The sequence below is a fragment of the Pseudopipra pipra genome, chromosome 10 (assembly GCF_036250125.1).
Source record: "Pseudopipra pipra isolate bDixPip1 chromosome 10, bDixPip1.hap1, whole genome shotgun sequence".
Lineage (NCBI taxonomy): Eukaryota > Metazoa > Chordata > Aves > Passeriformes > Pipridae > Pseudopipra > Pseudopipra pipra.
In genome coordinates, this window is record NC_087558.1 from 16,305,444 (window position 1) to 16,329,046 (window position 23,603).

The 23,603-nt window shown below is 39.7% G+C and overlaps 2 protein-coding genes across 21 annotated transcripts in view; one reads left to right on the plus strand and one right to left on the minus strand.

The window, feature by feature from the left end:
* The first annotated feature begins 4 nt into the window (after positions 1–4).
* On the plus strand, positions 5–15,735 carry LOC135419725 (thiamine transporter 2-like). Of its 9 annotated transcripts, none has more exons than XR_010433126.1 (9): positions 5–2,233; positions 2,646–2,946; positions 3,875–4,148; positions 4,724–4,880; positions 6,684–7,500; positions 9,920–10,112; positions 10,603–10,744; positions 11,512–13,624; positions 14,086–15,735. XR_010433126.1 is itself a non-coding variant. In XM_064666471.1 (9 exons), the coding sequence occupies exons 5-9, from the start codon at positions 4,731–4,733 to the stop codon at positions 11,632–11,634; spliced, it is 1,425 nt and encodes a 474-aa protein (XP_064522541.1). In that variant the 5' UTR covers positions 5–2,233; positions 2,646–2,751; positions 2,852–2,946; positions 3,875–4,148; positions 4,724–4,730; the 3' UTR covers positions 11,635–15,735. The 9 variants fall into 9 exon arrangements, 8 of the variants coding, with proteins under 8 accessions (XP_064522541.1, XP_064522546.1, XP_064522544.1 ...); XM_064666471.1 differs by having other exon boundaries at positions 2,646–2,751; positions 2,852–2,946; positions 11,512–15,735; XM_064666476.1 differs by having other exon boundaries at positions 2,646–2,751; positions 2,852–2,937; positions 11,512–15,735.
* AGFG1 (ArfGAP with FG repeats 1) overlaps positions 15,482–23,603 on the minus strand; it is a 35,367-nt gene continuing 27,245 nt past the window's right edge. For 2 of the 12 annotated variants that reach the window (XM_064666457.1, XM_064666468.1), the window contains exons 7-15: positions 23,049–23,120; positions 21,889–22,098; positions 20,885–21,068; positions 20,124–20,203; positions 19,744–19,836; positions 18,333–18,380; positions 16,802–16,960; positions 16,109–16,200; positions 15,482–15,734 (exon numbers count right to left, since the gene is read on the minus strand). In XM_064666457.1, the coding sequence (XP_064522527.1) occupies positions 15,675–15,734; positions 16,109–16,200; positions 16,802–16,960; positions 18,333–18,380; positions 19,744–19,836; positions 20,124–20,203; positions 20,885–21,068; positions 21,889–22,098; positions 23,049–23,120 (998 nt within the window). In that variant the 3' untranslated portion in view covers positions 15,482–15,674. Of the gene's footprint in view, positions 15,735–16,108; positions 16,201–16,801; positions 16,961–18,332; positions 18,381–19,743; positions 19,837–20,123; positions 20,204–20,884; positions 21,069–21,888; positions 22,099–23,048; positions 23,208–23,603 lie in introns of all 12 variants that reach the window. The other 10 variants (XM_064666467.1, XM_064666464.1, XM_064666469.1 and 7 more) reach the window with 8 other exon arrangements.

Consider the following 23,603-nt stretch of genomic DNA (forward strand, 5'->3'; position numbering starts at 1 on the left):
TAAAACTACAGAAGTACATTGTGGAGAAAGATGGCTGATTCCACACAGGAAAATTCCAGATTAACAGGAATATCCAAGAAGATTTATAACTGAAACAAACATCATGTGTGCTTTTGAATGCCAAGTGAGGGAGGTCCACTGATCTTGGCCAAGAATTTGGCAGGGTCAGCATCTCAGAACTTATCAAGAAACTTCAAGTCCTACAGCTAATTTAGTCTAACACAAAGGACAGTTAGTCCAGGAGAAGAAACAAGAGACTATAAATGAGTTTTCATGGTGAATACCTAATTTAATATGATTGATATCCATATACTAAAGTTATTTCTGTACTGCTGTTTGCTTCTAGCTTCCAATACCTACACCTAAGTAATAAAAATAGAAAACATATAGCATTTACAGAATAATATTTTTCCTGCAGAGACACAAGCTATCATTTGTACAGACATATCTGCTTTTTATACCAGTCACACATTGCAACTAGACAAAGTGCCCAGAGGTGAGGGCAGGCAGGAGAGAAGCAATTTGTTACAAGTCACAAGAAGAATCAGTAGGATCTGACCAAATGAACCTGGCTAGTTTTTTTAGGCTTTTTGTTTACTGTTGTGCATTGTGTGGACATTCTCTATTGTAAACTGGCTGTAAGCAGAACAGTTTAATCAATACACTCATAAAATCAGATGTATTTAGTTTGCATTGAGCAGTGAGTATCTTTTATTACTGCAGAACTGAGAGCACGATACTCCTGCGTGAAGGATGAGGGACAGAGTCCAGAAGAGCAATGACTAATTTATTCTATTCTTCCTTGTGAGTAGGAATCTCCTTTTGAGGCATTTAGTTTAGAAGTAGGTGCCAGTCCTTGACTAGAAGTTAAAGAGACTTTGTATTAAAATGAAAAAGGAAGAACTTAATGTTTTCAGCTCCATGGCCATGGTCTCAAACTGCCTTTGGTACAGAAAGTTAACAAATATTTCCATGTAGCATCTGACAAAAGGAATCAACAACATGTGAAACTTTTTTGTTATTACTTAAAAAAATAATTCCAGCAGTTGGCTGCAGGAAAGGAGCTAGAAAAACTGGTAGAAATAACCATGAAAATTCTTATGTTCTGATTAGAGCTCACTGCTTTCTCTGTTTGTGGGATGTCACTGAGGAGCAAAGAAACCAAGCAGACACAGTGTATTTGGCTTACAGTTGTAGAGAGCTCCATCTTCAGAAAACAGATAAGACCTTAAAGAAAAAAAATTTAATCCTATTCTCTCCAATTTCCAAAAGAACGATTTTGAGTTTGGAAGTTGGGGGAAGCATTACGAGGGAAACAAAGGAGGAAGAGGGCAGTTCTTAGGACTGTTAGGAAGAGAAAGGCAAGGCCTTGTCTTACCCTGGACTTTCACAGGGTAAATTAATTCTGATAACACAAAGTAATCGGAATTAACCCAGCAATGAGAGATTTAATCTAAAAGAGTAAGATGCACACATCCACCTGTGTGTTTGTGTACCTACACACTCTTTGGAGAGAAGATACTTGAGGCTTGGCAGGTTATAAGCAAGGCTGGAACCACAGGCTGTCTAACTCTGCAGGAAAAGGAAACTCAACACATCCACCTCTCCTTGCAACTTTTAGTATTAAGTGCTGATCTTTCTTCCAGCATGTTAAAGGATTCCATGTAAACATGAAACTCCAGAGCTGGGCTCGTTGCTCCCCATAACTACAACCCCTCGAAATACAACACTAACTGCCTTTGAAGCATTAGTGGGTTTGGGCCTAAGTCTTACGTGAAGACACAGTCCAGCAAGCTGGTAAGGCCAGTTTGGGCAAACAAGGAAGGAACAGAGTACTTTGGATTCAAAGCATGCAACCACTAGCCAGGGCTACCAGAGAAACGGCAGCCAGCAGCCCCTTCCAGCAGGCAGCACACCCACCCAGCAGCACCTTCCCCAGGGCTCCTTCCCCTCCTCAGAAACCCTCGGTAAGGAAAGAGAAGGAAGTGCAAAGACAAACCTGGCCCCCCTGAGCACTTGCCTGCCTGGTTGCACCACACACTTGAGCACTGAGAGAACCTTCCAAACCTGCAGAACCGGAGCAGGCCCTGCCGAGCTCACAAAGGGGCCCCTCCTGTGCCAGGGCCACAGCACCCACTGCCAGTGCCAACACACATCCTACCACCGGCCTCAGGGTTCACTCCATCCTCTGGTGAACCTCGGAAGACAGAGGGAGTCCAGTCTGAAAAAACAGGTACAGGAAAGCAAAGCAACAGCATTTCTCTAAAGCAGGTCCGTTTTGATTTTTTTTTAGCTTAGAAGCCAGATTTAGTAGGTCATCTTATTGTCTATTTGCCCTTAAATGACAGATCAGTCCTTATACACAAGTAATTACTGGCCAACTAATAGTATGAGACATTCCATATCCTACCTCCCAACCCCTAGCAAGGCCAGGATGGTCAGAAGAGACCCCATGAGCCCAGAGGCCACTACACTATGCACAGGGGAGGGCCAGTGTTAGCCCAAGCTGTGCTGAACTGGTGCTCTGTCTTATCCATGAATCAGAGACCAGAGCTTTTAAAGGTATTTATTAACATAAAGAATGCGATCATTGATTGCTTTCTTGCCATGGAAGGTTTTATTAATCATTAGCTGCTGTATTATAGCTTTATCATAAAAATACAACTCAGTTTGCTGATAAAACCTGTAAAGGAGAATGCTTCCCCTACAATCTTCATGGAGAAGTTCTGCAAGCAAGAAGAGCTGTGATGAGTTAGTATTATTATTATTTAAATTCTGGTAACATTTCATCAAGTTTAGAAAGAACATTTCAGAAAAAAAAAAAGACACAGAAATTTCTTACTACCTAAAGGGTGGTTTCTGACTTCTCCTCTGCAAGACAAAGTCATCCTAGGAGGAACTGCACATGAATCCACGAGAAATGCACCACAGCCACAGGTTTGTCAGGTAATTCATTACCTTTGGAGTTATTTGGGAGTGTGGTGGCTACTCACTTGCTCAGTGCATTTTGAGGTGATAAAACATTTATGCGGATGTTACTGATCAGCCCAGGATTTAATATATTTTTATTTCGAAAAGGTAACATATCAAAACACTTGAGTTAAAGGCTGTACTTTATATATAATGATTTGTAAGAGAAAGATGATAACAAAGGCAATCATTTAAAATCAGGTTTCATGGATTAGGGCTGGTTTTTGTAACGTTCCTCTGAGGTCACAGAAGTACTGTCTTTATAACATACTATTTATGCTAAGTTTTAATAAATACAATCTTACAGTGCAAGTAGAAGCACTTTTGAAAAAGTGCCTGCTAAAAAGTGGAATTCAACAATTTAAAAGAAATAGCTTGTAACTGCATGATTAAACATCAGTTAGTGCTTTGCTTTCATTCCCTTATGATTCAGAACATTCTTATTTCACTTGTTTTCAGGATCAGTGAAATTGACTTTTTAATGCAAAACAAGTAATATAAGCTTAAAAAACCAAATCTCTTTAGACTTTTTTTGCTGCCGACTACGGTGAAGAAAGAAGTCTCCTTTTCCTTTTGATCATCATTTCTAAAAGTGAAGTCAAGTTTTCTCTTTTCAAAGTCTGAGCAGGTACCATGAGCAGATGGTTTCTGCGTCTTTCTCTACCCTCTCAAATGACTGGAGTGCAAGAAATGAATGTTAAAGCACTTTGAAGAAACTGAGCTCGCAATGGGCTGAGCTGGCTGGTGGCTTCTTATGTCTGTGAGAACACTCCCACTGTCATTGTGCCACTTGGCACTCAGGCTGCATATCAACAGCACCCTGAGAATGAGCTTTAATCTCACAGTCTGCCCACTCATTTATTTGGAAATGAGACTGTAATGGAACTTCATTCTTCCCCTGCAGCACGTGCACCCAGCCCTAAGTACCTCACAGAGAACAACCTTTGAGAGACAATAACAGAGACCGGAGTTTACCACGGCCAACGCACCTTGATCTGAGTTATTCATTTACAAGCTGCATCTGTGATCACAGGCAGGGTCAGTGACAGAAACATTGGCTCAGGCTGCGTCACAGCTGGAGTCACTCCACTCCTGAGACAGACACAACAATATCCACAACTGATCTATCAAAGTTCAACGGTAAATGCGACAGTGGTTTAACAAGACTCGACAGCAAGGTAGGCTTGACTTAGTGCACAGAGGACAAGGTAAGACAGAACTGGCGGGGAGACCCTCTTGTTAAGTCACAGGATTCTAAACTCCTCGCAGAGAGGAGTCAAGGTGCAGTTAGACCCACTGCTAATCCCAGATTTGGTCAACTGCCTATGTCTAAAGGATTGTACATGTGCAGTCAGTCCTCAGCCAAGATTTCAAAGCTGAGCACACTATTAGTCACTTCCCAAGGATCTGTTGTGGCAAGAAATTTCTGGATCTCAAGGAGTAACTGCGAGAGGTGTCCCTGCCCACAGGGAGATCCAGGTGTACAGCTCCACTGCTGTGCAGGAGAGCTCAAGATCATTGCTGTACAGTTACATCTGCACATCAGCAAAACCTCTGTGTCACCATTCCAGGCAGCCCTTGGCTATCACATTGCCATCTGTCCCCCAGTGTCCAATTAAACTGGATGCCACCATCACAGCCCCCGCTTAAGGGTCCGGCAGTGTAGGTTTAGTTAAAAAGTAAACTTGCAGATAAATTTTTACCAGTTGTGAAGGGCATCTGTTCATTTCTTTGCCATCTTTTTTTCTTTTAGGTAGGCTATGGATTCCTGGAAGGAAGCCATAAGCCGCAGCTGGATTTATCCCACGGTGATCATCTGTGCAAATGGATTTTTCGCCACAATGAGGCCATCAGAGTCTTTTCTCACCCCTTATCTAACGGGGCCAGACAAAAACCTAACGATTGAAGAGGTATGTAACTATCCTCTTAAGTAATAATTAAAATGCTTAAAGCATTAAGCCTTACAGCAATAACTGAAGAGAAGATGAAGTGTTCAGTAATACAGATATATTTTATCTAGAGTCTCACCTTTAAGATGCTTCTGGGAAAGAGTAAGGAGTCACCTCTTTGGCAGAAGGTCAAAACATTAAACACCCCACATTCTTAGGACTTTGAAACAACTACTCTGGTAGTTGTTTAAGAGATTGGTATTTTTGTTTTATGCATTAACCTGTGAAGGTCAGGTTCACATTCAGAAAAGTGGGTTTTTTTTTGAAAAAAGCATGCACTGCAAGTTTTCTTGCTCTGCTCCTCTGTTCAGCACTGGCTGCTTCAGGAGTACATTTCCCAGGAAAAGGTGCCATAGCTGACACGTGGCTGAGTCATGGAGCTAACAGTATAATTAGAAAACACAAGCTTGGTACACCCACATACAGCTAATATGAAGAACAGTCATTCCTGCTGCGCAGTAACAAATGTTAAGGCAGAATCTACCAGCACACCCAAGGTTTCTTCTGAGAAAAGGTATTTGTGGTTTAAGTCATTAGGGTTTATTTTCTCCCCCTTTTTTATTATTATTCTTTTTTAATCACAAAGGGAAGTTTTATATAAAATACACAATGAGGATCACAGAATGCCTTAATTCTGATTTCAACAAGAATCCTTAACTCAAAAATAAGCGTACTACAGATAATAGTTCTTTCAGCCAAACTCACCTCCAGTGAGCTAATTCTATAATGTAATTTTAAGTCAAACACTTAGAAATTCTAATTAAAGTTCAGAGAAACAAAAAAAGTCACACAGAAAGATACAGTGAACCAGCTGTTCACCATGCAACTCACTCCAGTACCTGTTCAGAAGTAAAAAGATTGTCCTCCAGCATTTCATACAGTTCCTTTCTAGTCTCTGTTTAAGCAGAGAACAAGTGATCAGGAATGGACACCCCCAGCAGAGCCCATAATTACTGGGTGAGACCTCCCCAAAACAGCCAACTTACAGAAAAAGCTCATTTTATGATGTGCATCTAAAAGCAGACACCTGACCTAGGTGTACCCAAACTGCCTGGGCAAGCATTGAGCTTTAGTGGCGGCTGCAAACAGCACCTTCCAACCCAAATGCAGAACAGTTTTAGAAAAAAGAGAAAGAACTTCTTTTCAGAGCATCTATATACTCGAGTCCAGCTGAAACTTACTGAAATACTGCTTCCTCAAAGACTTGCTTACTTCTTACACATTAAACTGTAAGAAAACATAGACGGTGCAGATAACCTGGTAGCAGCTACACATTCACTATGTGCAGTTCCAGTTACATTGTACGAGGCACGTGCTGCTTTTTTCAGTCCAATTTTAACAAGGGAAAGAGGTAACCAAAGGTATACAATGACTCATGTAAAAAGTTAAAACTAAATAGGCGTTCATTTCCAGCTACTGTGGGGAATAGGATTTGAAGCTAGACAGCCTTTCCTCTGGCACACAGTTACAACTGCTTTAAAGAGCCAGATATCAAAATCTGCCTTCTTTATAGGCTTTTACTGGAATTTTTAAGCCAATCCACCCATTTCTGTAGCAGAGTGTAGCATCACTATCTTTGCCCCTTATGTAGCACATTTACAGTAATGTAACTGAAAGCAGTTTAAGTCTGCACAGTTTACATAATTCAGTGTTTCCTGTGACCACAACTATGTTGTTTCCTCAATAACATAACTGTAAATCTAAAAAAAATCAGTATTTTATGTGCTTGGGGATTTTTTTAAAATATTTCCTCTTCTGTTCTAGGTTACCAACCAGATTTTGCCTGTTTGGACATACTCCTACCTCGCCCTCCTGTTCCCAGTCTTCCTGCTCACAGACTACCTGCGCTACAAGCCCGTCCTCCTCCTCCAGGGCATCAGCCTCATCGTCACCTGGCTCCTGCTCCTCTTTGCACACGGAGTGCTGGCCATGCAGCTGGTGGAATTCTTCTACGGGATGGTGACGGCCACTGAGGTGGCCTATTACGCCTACATCTACAGCGTGGTCAGCACCGAGCGCTACCAGAGGGTGACGAGCTACTGCAGGAGCAGCACTCTGGTGGCAGCCACTGTTGCCGCCGTGCTGGGACAGCTGCTGGTGTCCTTGGCAGATGTGTCCTACTTCTACCTCAACGCCATTTCTTTGGCTTCCGTGGCCCTGGCCTTCCTGTGTGCCTTTTTCCTCCCCATGCCCCAGAAGAGCATGTTCTTCCACAGGAAAGATACCTCCCAGTCTCTCCCAGGGCCTGACAAAGTTGCGGCTCCGGCCGGTTCTGACCGTCCCTCGAGCTGCCAAGAGGACACGAGCTCCGACTGCGCTGGCAGGAGCCCAACACCCCAACAGCAGGCTGGGAATGCCAAGCCCTGGAATCACATGCTCAGAGTGCTGGTGCAGCTGAGCAAGGACCTGAGGGATTGCTACAGCTCCAGGAAACTTCTCTACTGGTCCTTGTGGTGGGCTCTGGCTACAGCCGGCTTTTATCAGGTCCTGAATTATATCCAAGTGCTGTGGGACTTCCAAGCCCCCTCTCACAGCTCTGCAGTGTACAATGGAGCTGTCGAAGCACTAGCAACTTTTTTAGGTAAGTAAAAGATAATTAGTAAATAAGTAACCCACTCTGCACTGAGGCATTCTTCAGCATGCCTTTGGTGCCTTTCCATCTCATATGAGGACCAGGGTCAACAGCAACAGCCTGACATATAACACCCAAATAGTGTGCAAAGCATGTTTTTTTCTATTAACTTATTATCAGTGGGCTTCTCAAAAATTATACATATACATATAAAAAAAAGCTTTTTCTTTCTAGAGGAACCTTATTCCACCTAAGTGCTTTAAGAGTTTAAGTTCACAGCTCTGTTTAGACCATGAATTTAACCCCAAGCACTTTGAAAGTCTGCGCAACTAACCTTGCATATACCTCCCTCAAATACACCTTAAGCTGGCAGGTTTAGGAATTAAAATAACACACTAACAGATACACTGTTCTAAATGGTCTATTTAGACAGTAGATTAAAGATCATTTCAGGCTAAGTGCTCCTCAGCAAATATTCTGTGCTGCATCTATATCCTTATCAGCAAGTTTGCCTCTGGATATGATATACGAGGAGAGACTGAGAGCACTGTAATTATTTAGCCTTGAGAAAACAAGGGATTTCATTAATGTGCATAAAGACTTGAAGGGGAACAGCAAAGAGAACAGAGCCAGGCTCTTCCCAGTGGTGCCCAGTGACAGGACAAAAAGCAAGAGGCACAAAATCCAGCACAGGAGGGCCAATTGTGTCCAGGGGGGGCATCAGGCAAAGCAGCACCAGCCAGCTGAGGGAGGGGATTGTCCTGCTCTGCTCTGTCGTGGCCTCACCTTAAATATTGTGGCAGTTTTGGGTGCCACAATATCAGAAAGACATTAAGTTCTTAGAGAGTGTCCAAAGGAGAGCAACGGAGATGGTGAAGGGCTTTGAGGGGAAGCCGTGTGAGGAGCAGCTGAGGGCACTTGGTCTGTTCAGCTTGGAGGAGACTGAGGGGAGACCTCATTGCAGTTACAACTTCCTCCTGAGGGGAAGAGGAGGGGCAGGCACTGATCTCTGTGGTGACCAGTGACAGGAGTTGTGTCAAGAGAGGTTTAAGTTGGATATTAGAAAGAGGTTCTTCACCCAGAGGGTGGTTGGGCACTGAACAGGCTCCCCAGGGCAGTGGTTCACAGCATCAAGCCTGACAAGAGTTCAGGAAGCATCTGGATGATACTCTCAAGCACATGGTGTGACTCTTGGGGATGCTCTTGTGGAGGGTCAGGGCTTGGACTCGATGATCCTTGTGGCTTCCTTCCAACTCAACATATTCTGTGATTCAAAGTTCCACTAAAACATATAAGAACGTTTTTATTGTAAGGGTGATTTAAAACAGCAACAGGTTGACCAGAGGTGTGGAGTCTCCATCCTCGGACATACTGAAAACCTAGACACCATCCTGAGCAGCTTGCTTTAGCTGACTCAGCTTTTAGCAGGGCCAGGTCATCTCCATCCATCTCTCAGTTCCTTGGTCCATCCCAATGACATTTCTCTTTGGCCACAGAACAGAAGGCTATGGCCAAAGTGAAACTTCTTTTACATGACTGTGCAGCACCAACGGAGCTTCCTTTTTGAGGTCTCATTTACACATCTGTCTCCCCCTTCATTCCAAGAGCCTTATCCCACATTTCCACAAGGAACTATCAGTTTACTTTTCCCCCCTGCAATCAGCATGAAAATCTGTTTCACTGAAGCTACTCCAGAACTACTACTGTTCTGAGTAGTGTTCCCAAGGACTTTCTTGCTTTTACACTCTCTGGCACTTGACACTATTTCAGACTACAGAAGGCACTCACAGTACTGGAAATCTCTGCTTGCAGCAGTTGGTTTGCTCTAACTTAAGGAATTCTGATGAAGAGCACATACAACCAGCAAACAAAGTCCAATCTGCTAACCTGTCTGAAAACATGGAGTTTGCTACACTGTGATGCACTCAAGTCAGGGTTTTGTTACGTGATGGTCAATAAGGCAAATGCAGTTCACAAGATTTTCCACCAGAAACTGAAAAGACACTTTCAGAAAAAGCAAACATGAAGTACAACAGATTTTCATTTCATAAAGATCTTTACATGAAGTAAGAGAACTCATTATACCTATTTTGGTAGAAAATGCTTGGTGAGATTGTTCTTCTCTTTGCTCAGTTGTCAAAAACCGCAAGAAACAACAATAGATTGTGTGCTGCTGCCTCCAGCCTTGGACATGAGGCACTTTCCCAGAGCACTTCAGTCAGTGAAGGGTCTGTAAGCAAGGAGAAAAACATCCAAACAAATGGAAGACTCCCACGCCACTAATAGGAAATATAAACCACACCATTATCGGAGCCCACTGTGACTGTAAGACTGAAGAGCTCCTGGCATGATCCATCTACACAGTTATATAATGGCTCTCAAGGATAATAATGTTTCAGAGTTTTAATCAGTACTTTTCAATTTTTAGGTTCAGTAACATCCATGGCAGTTGGATATGTCAAAGTGAACTGGGATCTCTCTGGAGAATTGGCCTTGGGAATTTTCTCTGCAATGGATGCTGGCTCTCTGTTTCTCATGTACTTCACTGGGAACATCTGGGCATGTTATGCTGGTTACCTTGCATTTAAGGCTTGCTATATGCTCCTTATAACAATAGCAACGTAAGTACAATACACAGTTGTTCTAATTAAAATGATTTAAATCTGTGTCAAATTTTTAAATTTATAAAAATTTTACTGGAAGTTTCCCTAGAAATAAATTTTAACTAGGTTATGACAGCAGCATACATTATTTCTAGCCTGTGTAAAACTATGCTTAAAATTATATGACCTAATCACTACAATAATACAGTTCCTGTCAGAACAAGGTAGCTTCTGCATTTGGCTGTTCAATGATCTATGTACAAGTGTTCTATACATGATCAAATAAATATATACCAGTATTTGACAAAAATATCCAGTCAAGTAAAAGGTAAGTAGGATGCACAAAAGTCACAAAGCCAGAAAACCCAAGGAATTTCTGCCAAATTGAAGCTGTTAAAGCTTAATAGCCAAGACTGAAGTGACTGTCCTTTGAAGAGTCCACTGTGCACATTAAAGTGCACACGTCCTTGCTCTCCATAGTTTGGCCAACCTGTGCATTCATTGGCAGGTTTCAGATTGCTGTCAACCTGAGCATGGAGCGTTATGCTTTGATGTTTGGCTTCAACAACTTTGTTGCACTGGTGATTCAAACAATTTTAACTGTTATTGTAGTAGATTCAAGAGGTCTGGGACTGGATATCAGCACTCAGGTAAGCTACATGACTGCTCTCAGTCCCCCTACTCTTCTCAGAAAGTGGGTTCTGCTCCAAGACTAGCCTTTGTGAGAGTACCAAGTAATGTGCGAGCTTAGGTCAGTTAGTCGGAAAAAAAAGTTCATTTAAAGTGAACTCCTATAAGCTACTACGACTCGTTCTCCAGTCCTCTCAGTTTTGCTTTTCTGCTATAATTTTGAGAATATTTTCATAGAACAGAGAGGAAAAACCACCACCTATTACTCAGAGTATTTTTGCAATTAAAGGCTTACTATTCACAAATTTATTGTCAAAATACCCTAACTAGAAGCAGGAACCAAACCAAAAAGCAATCAATGGGTCCTTTATTAAGGTAATTCTAAGTAAGACAGTTCCAGTGGATGCACCATAAAATTTACTCTAATTCTGAAAATTAACTTAATTGCCCACTAAGTTTCTAAACTTAAAGTTGATACTTATGTCCCAAATGAGGTCCGAGTCTCTAGCTTTCATCTTTGCAGAGAAGAGACACAAGTGCAGGACTGTTATCCTCCCTTACTGAGGTAGGGAAGGCAAGCCCATTACAGAATATTCTCTCTCCCTTTTACAACCTCAAACTTCCTACAGTATGTAATCAAGCAGTCAGACTTCGAGTCCTTTCAAATGGGATCATTTTGGGCACGGGTGACAGGGGAGGGCAGCAGTGGAGGGACACCTCTTATTATCTAACGGCAAAAGCAGTTTTTGACTCTTTCTCCTCCTTCTTTCCCACCTCCATTTCCCAGTTTCTCATTTATGGCAGCTACTTTGCAGTCATAGCTGGAATTTTCCTCATCAGAAGCACATACACCATTATCTCCATCAAACGCAGCAATACCAGCGCGGCTGGGGAGAGCACTGGTCATTAACAACAGAGAAAAGAACGGTTACAAGCAACAGTGCAGAAGGCTCCATCACCTGAACAACAATATATAATGTTCCATCAAGCAAAACTGGTGCAGGCTGAAGCAGGCTGTTAACGAGCCTACAGCACAGACAGCTTTGTCAGCAGCAATGCATTTTGCCTGTTTTCTTCATCAGTAGTTTAACTCAAAGTAAGTGATTGACACCCGAACTTTGATTAATGCTCCGCAAGAACAAGTACAGGCAGGTGCCTGAACTTCACACCAGAAGAACTTACAGAAACTCTGAAATTTCACTTCTACTGAGTATTTCAATTAAAGGCAATTTAGACCTTTGGACATTCCTAGGGAATATAAAGCAACAGTTGCCCCTGGCGGCAAGATATCTGTTGGAAAGATTGCCACAAAGGAAATGTAACACTTTTTCAACTGTAAGTTGTGACATAGATTTTTGAAACAAGTTAACAAATAGCAATAAACAATTTTTTTCCCAAAAGATGCTACTCAAATGTTGGATTACTACCATGTGATTTAGTATAGCAATACTGTCACTTTCCCAATGGTCAAATGCAGGCATTTCAGATTCCACACAGACAATGCACTCCTCAGAAATGTGAAGTGACAGCACTGTAAGGAAAAACATGTCATTATATACAGATCAACTGCTACTGATGCAATGACAGCTTTACCGTGAGTTTGTTGAAGGAGCATGAACACAACACCCTGACCTTCCATTAGAGTGTCTGCCTTGATAAGCATTTGCAATAATTATATCCAACAACTGCCATGACACACACACACTTATCTTTGGAAGCAAAGAGCCTCCTAAACTAACTTATTTTTAAACCACAGGGAGACACTTCAGTTGCTATACAGAACAGTCTTAAATAACATGACTTAAAGTTTAAATATAACTAAAGCTAATTAGGGAATGTTCTTCCAACTGTCCACTTTCTAGTCAGCTGTACCAGACAGCAGTAAATTCCACTGTATTCCTTTACCACAACTTAGAGATTCGTCAAGACTCAGAATTAACCGACCCACTTCATCTCACAAAAATAAGTAAAAATCATCAATTCCTTTCAGAACAGTTTTGAAAAGCTACTTGAGCTCATTTTCACGTCCCAGTAAGTTTTCCCTTCAAGAGGGCAGAATACTTGCATCATATAGCTTTCTTTCAGGAATTCCAACTAAATTTGGTGCCTTCCAAATTAATTTTTTGCTTCAGCATTTGTTTCAACATGGTATTTGGATGTTTGCAGCCATTAAATACCTTTCAACTGCAGTACCTGGACATCGCATCTGCCTTTCAGAACAAGATGTATCCACTCCTACAACTGTACCCTCTTCTTACACACGTAACAGCTGACATTTTAGGACTGAAGTACTAATCTAGGAGGTCTCCATATTAATTTCTGTATAAGAGGGCTGAAGTTACCAAGTGAAGTTCTTTGATGCTAAAGCATGAATACAGCTTTTTGGCAACTATGCATGAGCAATGGTGTGAACAACTGCAGAGACTTCAAAGATCACAGGTGAAGAATTCATTTAGTAAATATGGCTATTTTTAAAACCTAATCAACAAAACAGCTACAGTGGCAGTTTCTGCTCAACATACAGAAGACTCAAAACAACACATGATCTTCAGCTGCTTGTCTGGAGTTTGGAAAATGAAAAATTAGTGAACACAGACTAAACAGATGTGATTGTGTATAGTGGAGGTTGCCAACCTTTTATCTGCATTTAACCTAGTTATGAAAACTAAGGTATTCCACTACTTCTGCAGCACATTCTAGAACTACATGCCTTGCATACTTCAATCAATTTTGGTATCAGCAAGAATCAGCTTCATTTGGATAAGGACAATTTCAGTAGATGCTGATCTCATCAGCCCTTGCCCAAAGCCTCATTTATACCAATCGAGGTGAAGCAGGCACAGGATTGTTCCCCTTTAACAACACCGTTTGCCTCATTTTCAGGACATTTGGTTGATTTGGTCCAGTTCCCTGCACTGGGCACATTTAAGTGTATCACAAGCCCTTGCAGTTCCCCACTCTACTGCACTTACCTGTTACTATCCCAAAACAGCTAAGGCTGACAACAGGAAAGAACTACAGCTATTTATACTGTGATAAAATACAGTGCTGAGAGCAAGGGCATCACTAACACCCTGGAAACCCTCAATTTTGGGGGATTTGTTTAGTGAATTTCCCAGAGAATCTTGGGAATTAAACTGTACACCATACTCTGCCCAACAGTCTTCATCAGAAGGAAAAAACCAACCTCAAGTCTATTTTAACTTTAAATATGACAACAGGACAAATCCAGACACTAAGTTAAGGAAAGCTACTACAGGCAGCTTGTTGTGTGAGCTGCCTGTCCTTGTTTGGGATCTCCAAAGTTTAAAAAAAAAAAAAAAAGAAAACAGAAATTCCTGCCCAGGTAGGCAGGCAACAGAAGTCAAAAGCATTACCTTAAATAATTTTACAATCAGAGGTCAAGCCTTTCAGATGTCCTAGAAATAAACAGATCTAACATTCAGGCAGTAAATTAAAAGTGGAGTGTCTTACCTTCAAGAATTGTCATGGTTATCTCAAATGGGCTTATATACCCTTCTTAAAAAAAAAAAATCAACCTCACCTTATTTATTCCTGTTATCCTGAAAGCTGTAAAATTTTTTCTCCAAAACCTTTAAGCTTGCAGTTTATGTATTCATGATATATTTATATTATTTGGTTAGTTCCAGTATTACACTTGAAGTTAAGTCAAATTATTTCTGTGTTTAAAACACCATCACCAACTACTCTAATACAATTACATTTTCTCGAACCTTATTACTATTACAGACTAGACAAGTCAGATATTTTTACCCCCTCTACGAATTCCACTCTAGTAAGGCAGGAAACATTCCTGTAAATTTAAAAATGACGAATTTAATATTCCACAGGAGCTTTTACTAATATATATCAGTTTTTAATAAAAAGTGCTATTACATCTGTGGTACCTTGTCCTGCTGTCACACATTCTGTTCTCATCACAACTAGTTACCCATAATCAGGTGTCTTTTGCAGCAAACCCTTTCTTGAGTGACTACCCTCTGCATTGCTTCAGTGTCCTTCACTACAGATTCTATCCAAATAACCCAAGCTCATCTAACACTCTCCTGTTTGATAGGTCACTTCACTTGAGCTAGAACAGCAAACTCCATTGCAGGATACAAAGAAACATTTCCAAGTGAGGCATGTAAAAATTTTAAGCTTAACTCATTCTCTGGATACCTCATCTGTGTACAAGACTTGGAGGATGCACATTTTCATCCAATAAATGTTACTGCACAGAAATAATGCTACACAGTTGTTTTTTCTAATATTTATTTTTTCACCTGCAAACTGTAGCAAAACATGATCAGCTTTATTATGCAGACAGGTATCCCTCTAACATTAGAGATTTAGGCATGTATAAATAGAATAGCTCTTAGGAAAGGAAAACGTTTTGAGAAATGAACAAACCTTCAATTTAACTTCATGACTTCCAATACCAACGGTTAAAATGATGCAGCTCATTCATTCCAAGAGATACAACAGCACCTTAAAGTGGCTGATCTATTCCCCAGTAACATTTTTCACATAACAATGTGTTAAAGTTACAAATACTGATATGCACAAATAGCTATTTTCTAAGAAAAATATGTACAGTACTGCAGCATAATGAATGTGGTATCTGCAATAACTTATTAGCCAATTTTAATATACATGATACCGCTACTTTTTACCTGCCAGTTCACAGGTTCAAGGATGTTACCACAGCCCTCTGTTTTGCACGTTATTACCTGGTGGGGGGGTTGGTTTTCTCATTTTGTTTGTGTTGGGGTTTTTTTTTTCCTTTTTAAAATTTTTTAAAGGTACACAATGCAGGCTTTTATTTTTACTTCTTAAAGACTTCTTTTGTGTTTAAAGCTAATATCAGTGAAACAAGACAACAGTGCAAGAGGCGCAGAGATGTTATGTGACCACATAAGAGTTCTTTTGGGTAAAGTGTCTATAAGGCTATAAGAAAGGATTGGTTGATGAGCTTCCTGTTGGAAATTGTCCTGTTGGTGCACCAGCCTGGGGGAAAAGGACAGAGCAAAAATAAGGCAAGTATTCAAGACTTTTTTTCTATATTGTAAATCATAAATGCAGAATATATAAAAAAGAAAATAACCTACAGGAAAATATTTCTGGTTTATATTGCAGTCTATTTTTTGGTGCTTCTCTGAAATTACACTACTGTAAGAACATAGTATCCAAGTACCTCTGTTTTGATTTGAACAGATGCCATGTCATCATAATTGCAGAATTGCAGTTAGCAGTCACACGCTGCTTCTCTTTACTTGAAGGAAGAAAACCCCAATATCTTTGTGTATCTCTAAATTAAGTGTTACAGATTATGCTTCTTTGGACATACAGAAGTTATTAATACCATGCAACAACTCACTTACCATAAAAGGGTTACTAGATACTCCAACAGCTGCAACTTGTCCAAAAGGAGTTACTACAGGCTTTGCTTGCCCAAATGCAGCAAAACCTGCTCCTTGGAAAGATAAGTGAAAAATATTAATACTAGTAAACAATCTTTCAAGAGTTCTTTGGTGCAGCTCCCACTGAAATGTAAGTGGAAGCTTGAACTGCAGAATCAGCAGGACTGATCCTACTTAAACATTATCACAAACATAAGCCTAAAAAACAGTGACTGAGCTTTGGTTGTTTTCAGCTGTTCGTAACTAATCCATTTCCAATTTCTGCATATACACTTTTTTCAATGTTGTTGTATCACATAAATTTAGGGAGAAAATACTTTCCAATTTTCTCTTGCCTGTGTTCTATGAAGTTAGAGAAAGTAACAATGTGTTGCAGACACTCTAAAAAAGCCCTTCTTGTCTAAAAACCCTTTAAGCCTGGGAATACTTACAATTCTAGTAAAATTTACTAAAATTTCAGTTGTCATTGCACAAGTGCACACAGCCAAGTTAGAAAGCTCAACTACAGAGCCAAAAAAGTGTGAGAACCCCTCATCAACATTACTACCAAGTTCATGAAGAAATAAATATGCACCCATTATTGCCAACTTATAGACAGATCATTTTCTTTATGTTTCCGATTTAGACAAGATTATCTAAAACATGCAGACCTACCATTTGGCTGCTGAGCAAAAGTAGTCTGTTGAGGGAAAGCTGCCTGGGTTGGGAACGTGGGCTGCTGGAAGTTGCCACTATAACTAGTAGGAAGACTGTAGGAAGCAGGAGTTCCAAATCCTGCAGGCATGCTCATGGATGCAGTACCAAATGTTGCTGCTGATAGGTAAAAGATAACATTCAATTATTTGTAAGAAACCACTTTTTCCATGCAACAAATTACTATAATGGTCTCCTAACCAAACAAAGGTCGGTTCAACTTCTACAGCCACTGAACTGATTTTCTCACTTGGATCACCACCAACTAGGTGCATAATTTACTTTTACACTTTAAAAATTAATGGAGTCATTTAAAATTTACTAGATCCAGCACATTCAGATATACTTTCTGAAAAGGAAATTATTTTTTGTTCTCTATGTTATTATATACTTCCCCCAGAGTTTTTCTGGTAGAAGTCTGTACACACCAGAATCAAGCACGTTCAGGCAGCCTAAGCCACTCTTTTTCTCCTTCTGAGGAGAGCATGAAAGCATCTTCCTACTTCAAGTTGCACTACAGTAGGTTACAAATCAATAACAAAAACAAAGCAAAGGGATACATGCATCCCCTTTCTTCATCCCATCCTTAATGGCACGTTAAAGGAAATTCTCACCATGCACATTATTTGCACACAAAGTTCCTACTGCAAACCCTCTTACTGTTGAGGTAGGACTTAAAACAACAAATAAACCCAAAACTTTTCATCTGATTCTCTGCTGAACATTTCAAGTAAATAACATGCAGCTCAGAGGCATTTCCATGTGCCTTCAGCAAATAAACAGGAGCACAATAGGTGTAAAAGTGTAATAACAAAACCATTATTCAGTCTTTTGGGAGTTATTCTTGAAAGGAGAAGTGGTATAGAAGGATTTTTGGTACGAACACAGACACCAGGTATTCTATGCTAGTTAGACAGGACTTCTCTTTTGAAATGTTACAAGTTAGATTTTATGCAAGCTCAACTGTTTAAAAAAGTTAATAAAAATAATTTAATGAATATAGCTTAATTATCAGTTGAAAAAATTACCCCAAAAATATTCAAGGGCAAGACATCTTACATACATAAACTGTTGACAAAGTGCACACAAAACTGATGTACTAACACTGTTCTGGAGTTACAGTGAGCAGAGGAGCTACTCAACAGGCAAACTTGCTAAAAACAGCAAACAAAAGCACAACAAAAGGAGCAGTGACTTGGGATATCCCAAAAGGCATCAAACTGTTGTTGGTAGAAACTTCAAGAGTCACTCTTGAGCATTATATTGTGATCATGGAGGATATCAATAATGGTTTTGTTTTGGTTTCTCAACAGGTTGTCTCATGTATGCTCTTCTCTCCCTTTGCCCGGTTGCCAAATACCCACACCCGCTCCCTTTTAAAATACAAAGTCTTCCAAAATTCTTTGTGCAGAGAACCAGATAGGTATCAATAAGCTTTTACAGGCAAGAACAATTAGCCACAAGAAACTTGATACCAAATGTGGCCACCTACCAAAATGAGCCTGAGGAAATATGTGAGAGTGCATTGCTCCCGAGAGGCCTTATGGAAGCCACAAAGAGACCAGACAATGTCAAATCATTTATACACTCTTGAACAGTCATTTCTTAGTTATAAATATCTAGATAAATACATGTATATGTACCAAACAATTCATCCATACCAGCAATAGATTAAGCTAAAAAAAAACATTAGGAATAAACACTACAAAACAGATCTCCCATGTAATAAATAGCAAAGTTCATGCAGCAAGAAAACATAAAAGACAAGCTACAAGTTAACACTTCACACCTCCTTATAGCCATTATCTTTGTCACCTAGTTCATAACATCAGGACAGCTGCCAAAGGGTTGGAACCTCAGCAAGCCAAGGACAGGACAGCAGTTTAGAAGATGGAAGGATAGAGTTGCCATTTTCAAAGAAATTTATCTAAGGAGGCTACAAACTTTTAACGATGATCCAAAATAGCACAGTTTGGAATGAGATTAAAGTAAGGGGAAAGATTTTTGAAAGATATCTGAACAAGTTTAGCTGCATAATATCTCAAAAGGCACTAAAACCAGAATTAATTTTAGCAGAGAACATGACAATTCAGTTTTAACTCAGCCTGATCAGTTTAATTCAGCCTACCTAAATCACCAAGTAAGCCAAAACTCAATGTCAAAATGCACACATCAGCAGATTTAATCTCTGGAAGTCCAGCTAATAGATAAAAGTGTCAAAATTTAGCACTGACCCTGGAGAAGAAAAGTAGAATAACCTAGTAGCCATCTAAATCCAAGTTCAATTTCTTAAAGAAGTACAAGTTTGCTTTTTTAAAAAGTGACTTAGTTTTGCCTATGGAATTAGAATTCTACAAAATTCTCCCACAGAAAATTAATATAATATATGAGTGTAAAGATTAAACATGCACTTTATAAAAGAGAACACCAATGTACTGAGTAAGTGGACTGGTGAGAAGTTACCAGTCCAAGAGCCTTGTCTTTCCTGGTTCCAGCTCCAGCTCTTTGGTTTTGAGAACTTTCAGCACTTTGAAATAAATAAATTAATTTTACAAAGGAGTTTACCATGCTAGCTGCAGGGCTTTCAAGATCCCTAATTTCAGGGCAACCTGCTATAAAGCATGCTTCCAAGCCAAGGTTATAGTCTTGGAAGGTACCCAACTGGTAATACACAAACTACAAATAGGCAGAGCTCAAACACATCACTTTGACATTTTTCATGGCCATCATTTGAAATCCTAGAATTGAGCCTCGACACTGAATAAACACACAACATGTCAAATATACTAGAGACAGAAATACAGAAAATAATTAAGAAACAAATTACACAGTTACAGGAAAAAAAAGATCATGGCAATTCTTGAAAGCAAGTTTCTCAAACACCTAATAGTTTTTTTTCTAACCTGTTGCTCCTCGGCTATTGGTCTGGAATGGATTTGTTGAAGGTGCCACTGGGGCAACAGGGGCAGCTACAAATGGATTTGTGGAAGGTGTTGCTGAAAGATTAAAAACATTTTATTAAATAAGTCTTTTAAAGACCATCAGCCAATCTGAATCACATCAAGCTTATACAGCTTTTATACAAAGATACATAAATATCTAAAACTATATGAAATATTGGGCATTTATAATGAAATGCATTTCAAATTGTATTAACAGTAGTGCTTTTCTGGCATCCTTTAGTAACTTCAGTATTAGTAGTGTCAAAGTACACCACTATCAACTAAAAATTAGCAGGTTAGTTGCTTACAGTCCACAAAGGGTGTCAGTAACACTTAAATACCTCCAAATGGAGCAGGCACACTCGAAGATGCAGGCTGTGTCTGTGCAGTAGCAGCCACAGGTACTGTTCCAAAAGCATTGCTGGAAAGAATTTATACAATTCCTTCAGTAAAGGCAGAATTGCTTGTTTAACAATTAAATACAATTTACAATTATTGCTGGCATGTAGAAGAAAGGGGATGAATGCTTCTGTGCAGTCTGCAGACTGCAATACACCTCACTGATGCCAGGAACTGAGCCCCCAATGTCAAGGCCAAAGACTCTCACTACTGCTGAGCAGTGAAAAGTCATCTCCATCAACGGCAGCAGAAGAAATACTGAGCATAAAGGTTGCAAAGCAGAAGCATTTACAATACCAAACAGCTAACAGGGGTTTCGTATTTCTTACTTCAATGATCTCAAAAGGAAGTGGGTGGCACCACTTACATTAAAAATATCTGATTTTGTTTCCAGAGATGATTTTGAGTATGCATGCAAGTATTCTGTACAGAAAAGTGCTACCATCTAAGAAGTTTAGCATGTAATGACTAGAAAAGTGCAAAGAACATCCTGCTGACAGTATTCTCAATTTTGTTTTATAATATCCTACCAATCAGTACTGCTATTATTTAAAACAAAGGATTCGGTTCCAGTAGTACCTCTAAACCCATTCAACACTTCCCCACTCAGGTAAGAAACAAACAGATCTGTGAAACAACTTCAGGCTACTTTTCTGCACATTGCTGAAGTCAAGGTGGAAGTGGAGCAGCTCCCCCCGAGTACCTGCTGACGTTACTGGTGGAAGTGTAGGCGTTACTGGAGGTGGCTGTGGAGCTGAACACACTGTCCAGCTCTGCCAGGGCCGCGTACTTGTCTGAAGATGCACTTGACTGATTTGGGGCTGACAATGTGGGACCTGCTGACGCCGACACCACTGTGCTGAAACCACTTCCTTGCTCACTCCCACCTAGAAAGAAACCAAGCAGATTCAAAGGAATGAAGATGGCTTCACTTTCTGTCCTGCTGACAGAACTAAATGAAAGTCTATAGACACTTTCAGACTTAAAAATTAAATGTGCACTAGGGCACACAGCAAAAAGTGTTTAACAAGCCATTAGCAGCTGTTTGCAACATGTCATGCTTCTATAGATATTCTGCAGCTCCAAAGAACCTCTGGTTTCCCTAAAAAATTAATCCATCATCTTGAACTAGAAAATTTAACCAAACACGTACCCTCAAATAATCCATTTCAGAACAAAGCTCTACAGCACAAATTCCACCATTTGAGAAGAACTACATTTGAGTAGTAGAATAACTAGCTTCTTCTCTTTAACTTAAAATCAACTAAATTCAAGTATCACTGCTATTATTTTATAAAAAACTAAAGCCCAATCTTTTTGTGGCAGAGAGCAAGGAAAGGTCCTCTGGCAGCTCTCTGCAACAACTGCAGCTCTCCATTCAAGAGCCTTCACTACAGGTTTTAGTACAAATATAAAATATATATTTTTTTTGTTTTGTTTTCATTATTGCAGTAATGATTATTTAGATATTTCAATTTAGAATTCTTCATCTTGATGGGAAATAGATTTCCAAAAAGCAGTCATGATAACATCCTTTTGGAAAGATGTCAGTCTTAAAACTCACATCTTACACTTAAAGGGTAAACTCACAAGAAATTCTACCGATCACTTAGAGAAAGGGCATTTTGAAATACAGTTACTATTTTGACAAGCACATAGTAACTATACACCTATAGAATAAGCATGTCAAAGAATGAAGCTTAATACCTTGCCCTGCACTGAAGATATTATCTAAATTAGCAAGAGCTGCGTATTTGTCAGCTGACTGGAGGTTCAGCTTATTCACTGCAGCTTTACTGGCTGCAGTTGCTGTGGCGTTGCTCTGAGAAGCATTGAAGGCTCCAAAATCGGCACTGGAGGATTTGGGGAAGTTATCAAAGTGAGCAAAGTTAGCATTCACTGATCCAGCACTTCCACCTGTAACAAATTAAGTTAAACACGATCAATACTCCAAAATTAGAGAAAGTTTCTCCACCTGTAACTGATGGCACATTAACCCTCCCTTTGTGGTTTCGTGAGGCAACATGTTTCCCCACCCCATCCCACACACTGAAGACTCTCTTTCCCATTTCCTTCAAAGTTTACTGGGTCATCAGAAAAAATATTTTCTAATATATTTTTTGGTCTGCAGATCAGGGACAAAACCCCCAAACTTCAACAGCTAAAATCAGAGTCATAATTTGATCTTGAAAACTATATGCTGTTTCTTAGCTGCTAAAAAGTAATTTCAACAATGTTTTACTAGAAAAGCAAGTATTTTTCTCAATATTTAATATTCAAAATCCAGAAGCTTCATTTTCCTGCCATATGTGGCTAAGGAATAGCTACCATTTGCATTTACTTAATGGTTCAATGCTTAGCCATTTCATATGTCAGTCATTATCCTAAGCAAAAAACAGTGCCTAGAAGTGTAAGTAGTATGGTTTCATGCCAAGGTTTAGATAGTTTGGTTCTCTGTTCTCCAGTTTTAGACCACATCCAATCAGGAAAGAGGAGAAGGGGAAGACACACAAAGCTCTTTTATACCAAGTCTCCACTGACGTCAGAGATACATAAATCAATTTTAGAAATCTGATATGGATCCACACAACTGAACTTCAGGGTTACTATGAAACCATGAGCTCCCATCTCTTCAATGTCCAGAATATTTAATCTAGGCAGGTCACGTACTTAAATTTATATTGAGCTGTTCCATTAAGTGTGTCATGTTTTATAACAGTTGGTTGATGATTGCACTCATACTACAGAACATGACTTTCTAATAGCATAATCAACAAGTTACAACATATGCAACAGCAGGAATGGAAGTGCTATACTACAATGGCATAAAATGAAGCAAGCTGAGTTTTCCACTGCGTGGAACTTACTGTGTACAGCCTGGAGAGGAAAAGCTGAAGTAAATTCACCAAAACTGCAGCTAGATGAAAGCGTTCTGAACGCTGGACAGCCAGAAATTGTGTGTGGGTTAAAGTTAACATAAGAAGGGAGAAAGAAAATTTGAAAAAAAAGTTTAAAACAACACCACACTCAAAAAAAAAAAAAAAAAGGAAAAGAAAGTCAGTCAGCCAAAGATCTAGACAAACAGCAAGTGTAAGCTCAAGCAGAAGTCCTAAAGCATGATCAAATTAAAGGAAAGCAAAATAAATCTTAGCAATAGGCTCTACACATGAAGTCAAAGATACTGAAGTGTGTGCATATGCTATACATACGCAGTCACACACTTTTTTTGGTACTGTGATGTGCTTTTGTGTCTACTGAAACAGAAGAGTCAATTCAATACTCATCAAAAGCAGTATGGTTTACTCTTTTCACAGTTATTTCAGGTGTAGAGCTAACAAACACACAGTGCCATAAATCAGACTTATGAGTAGCATTAGGGGGAAAAAAAAAATCAACACCAAACAGAAGGAATTCATTTTGAG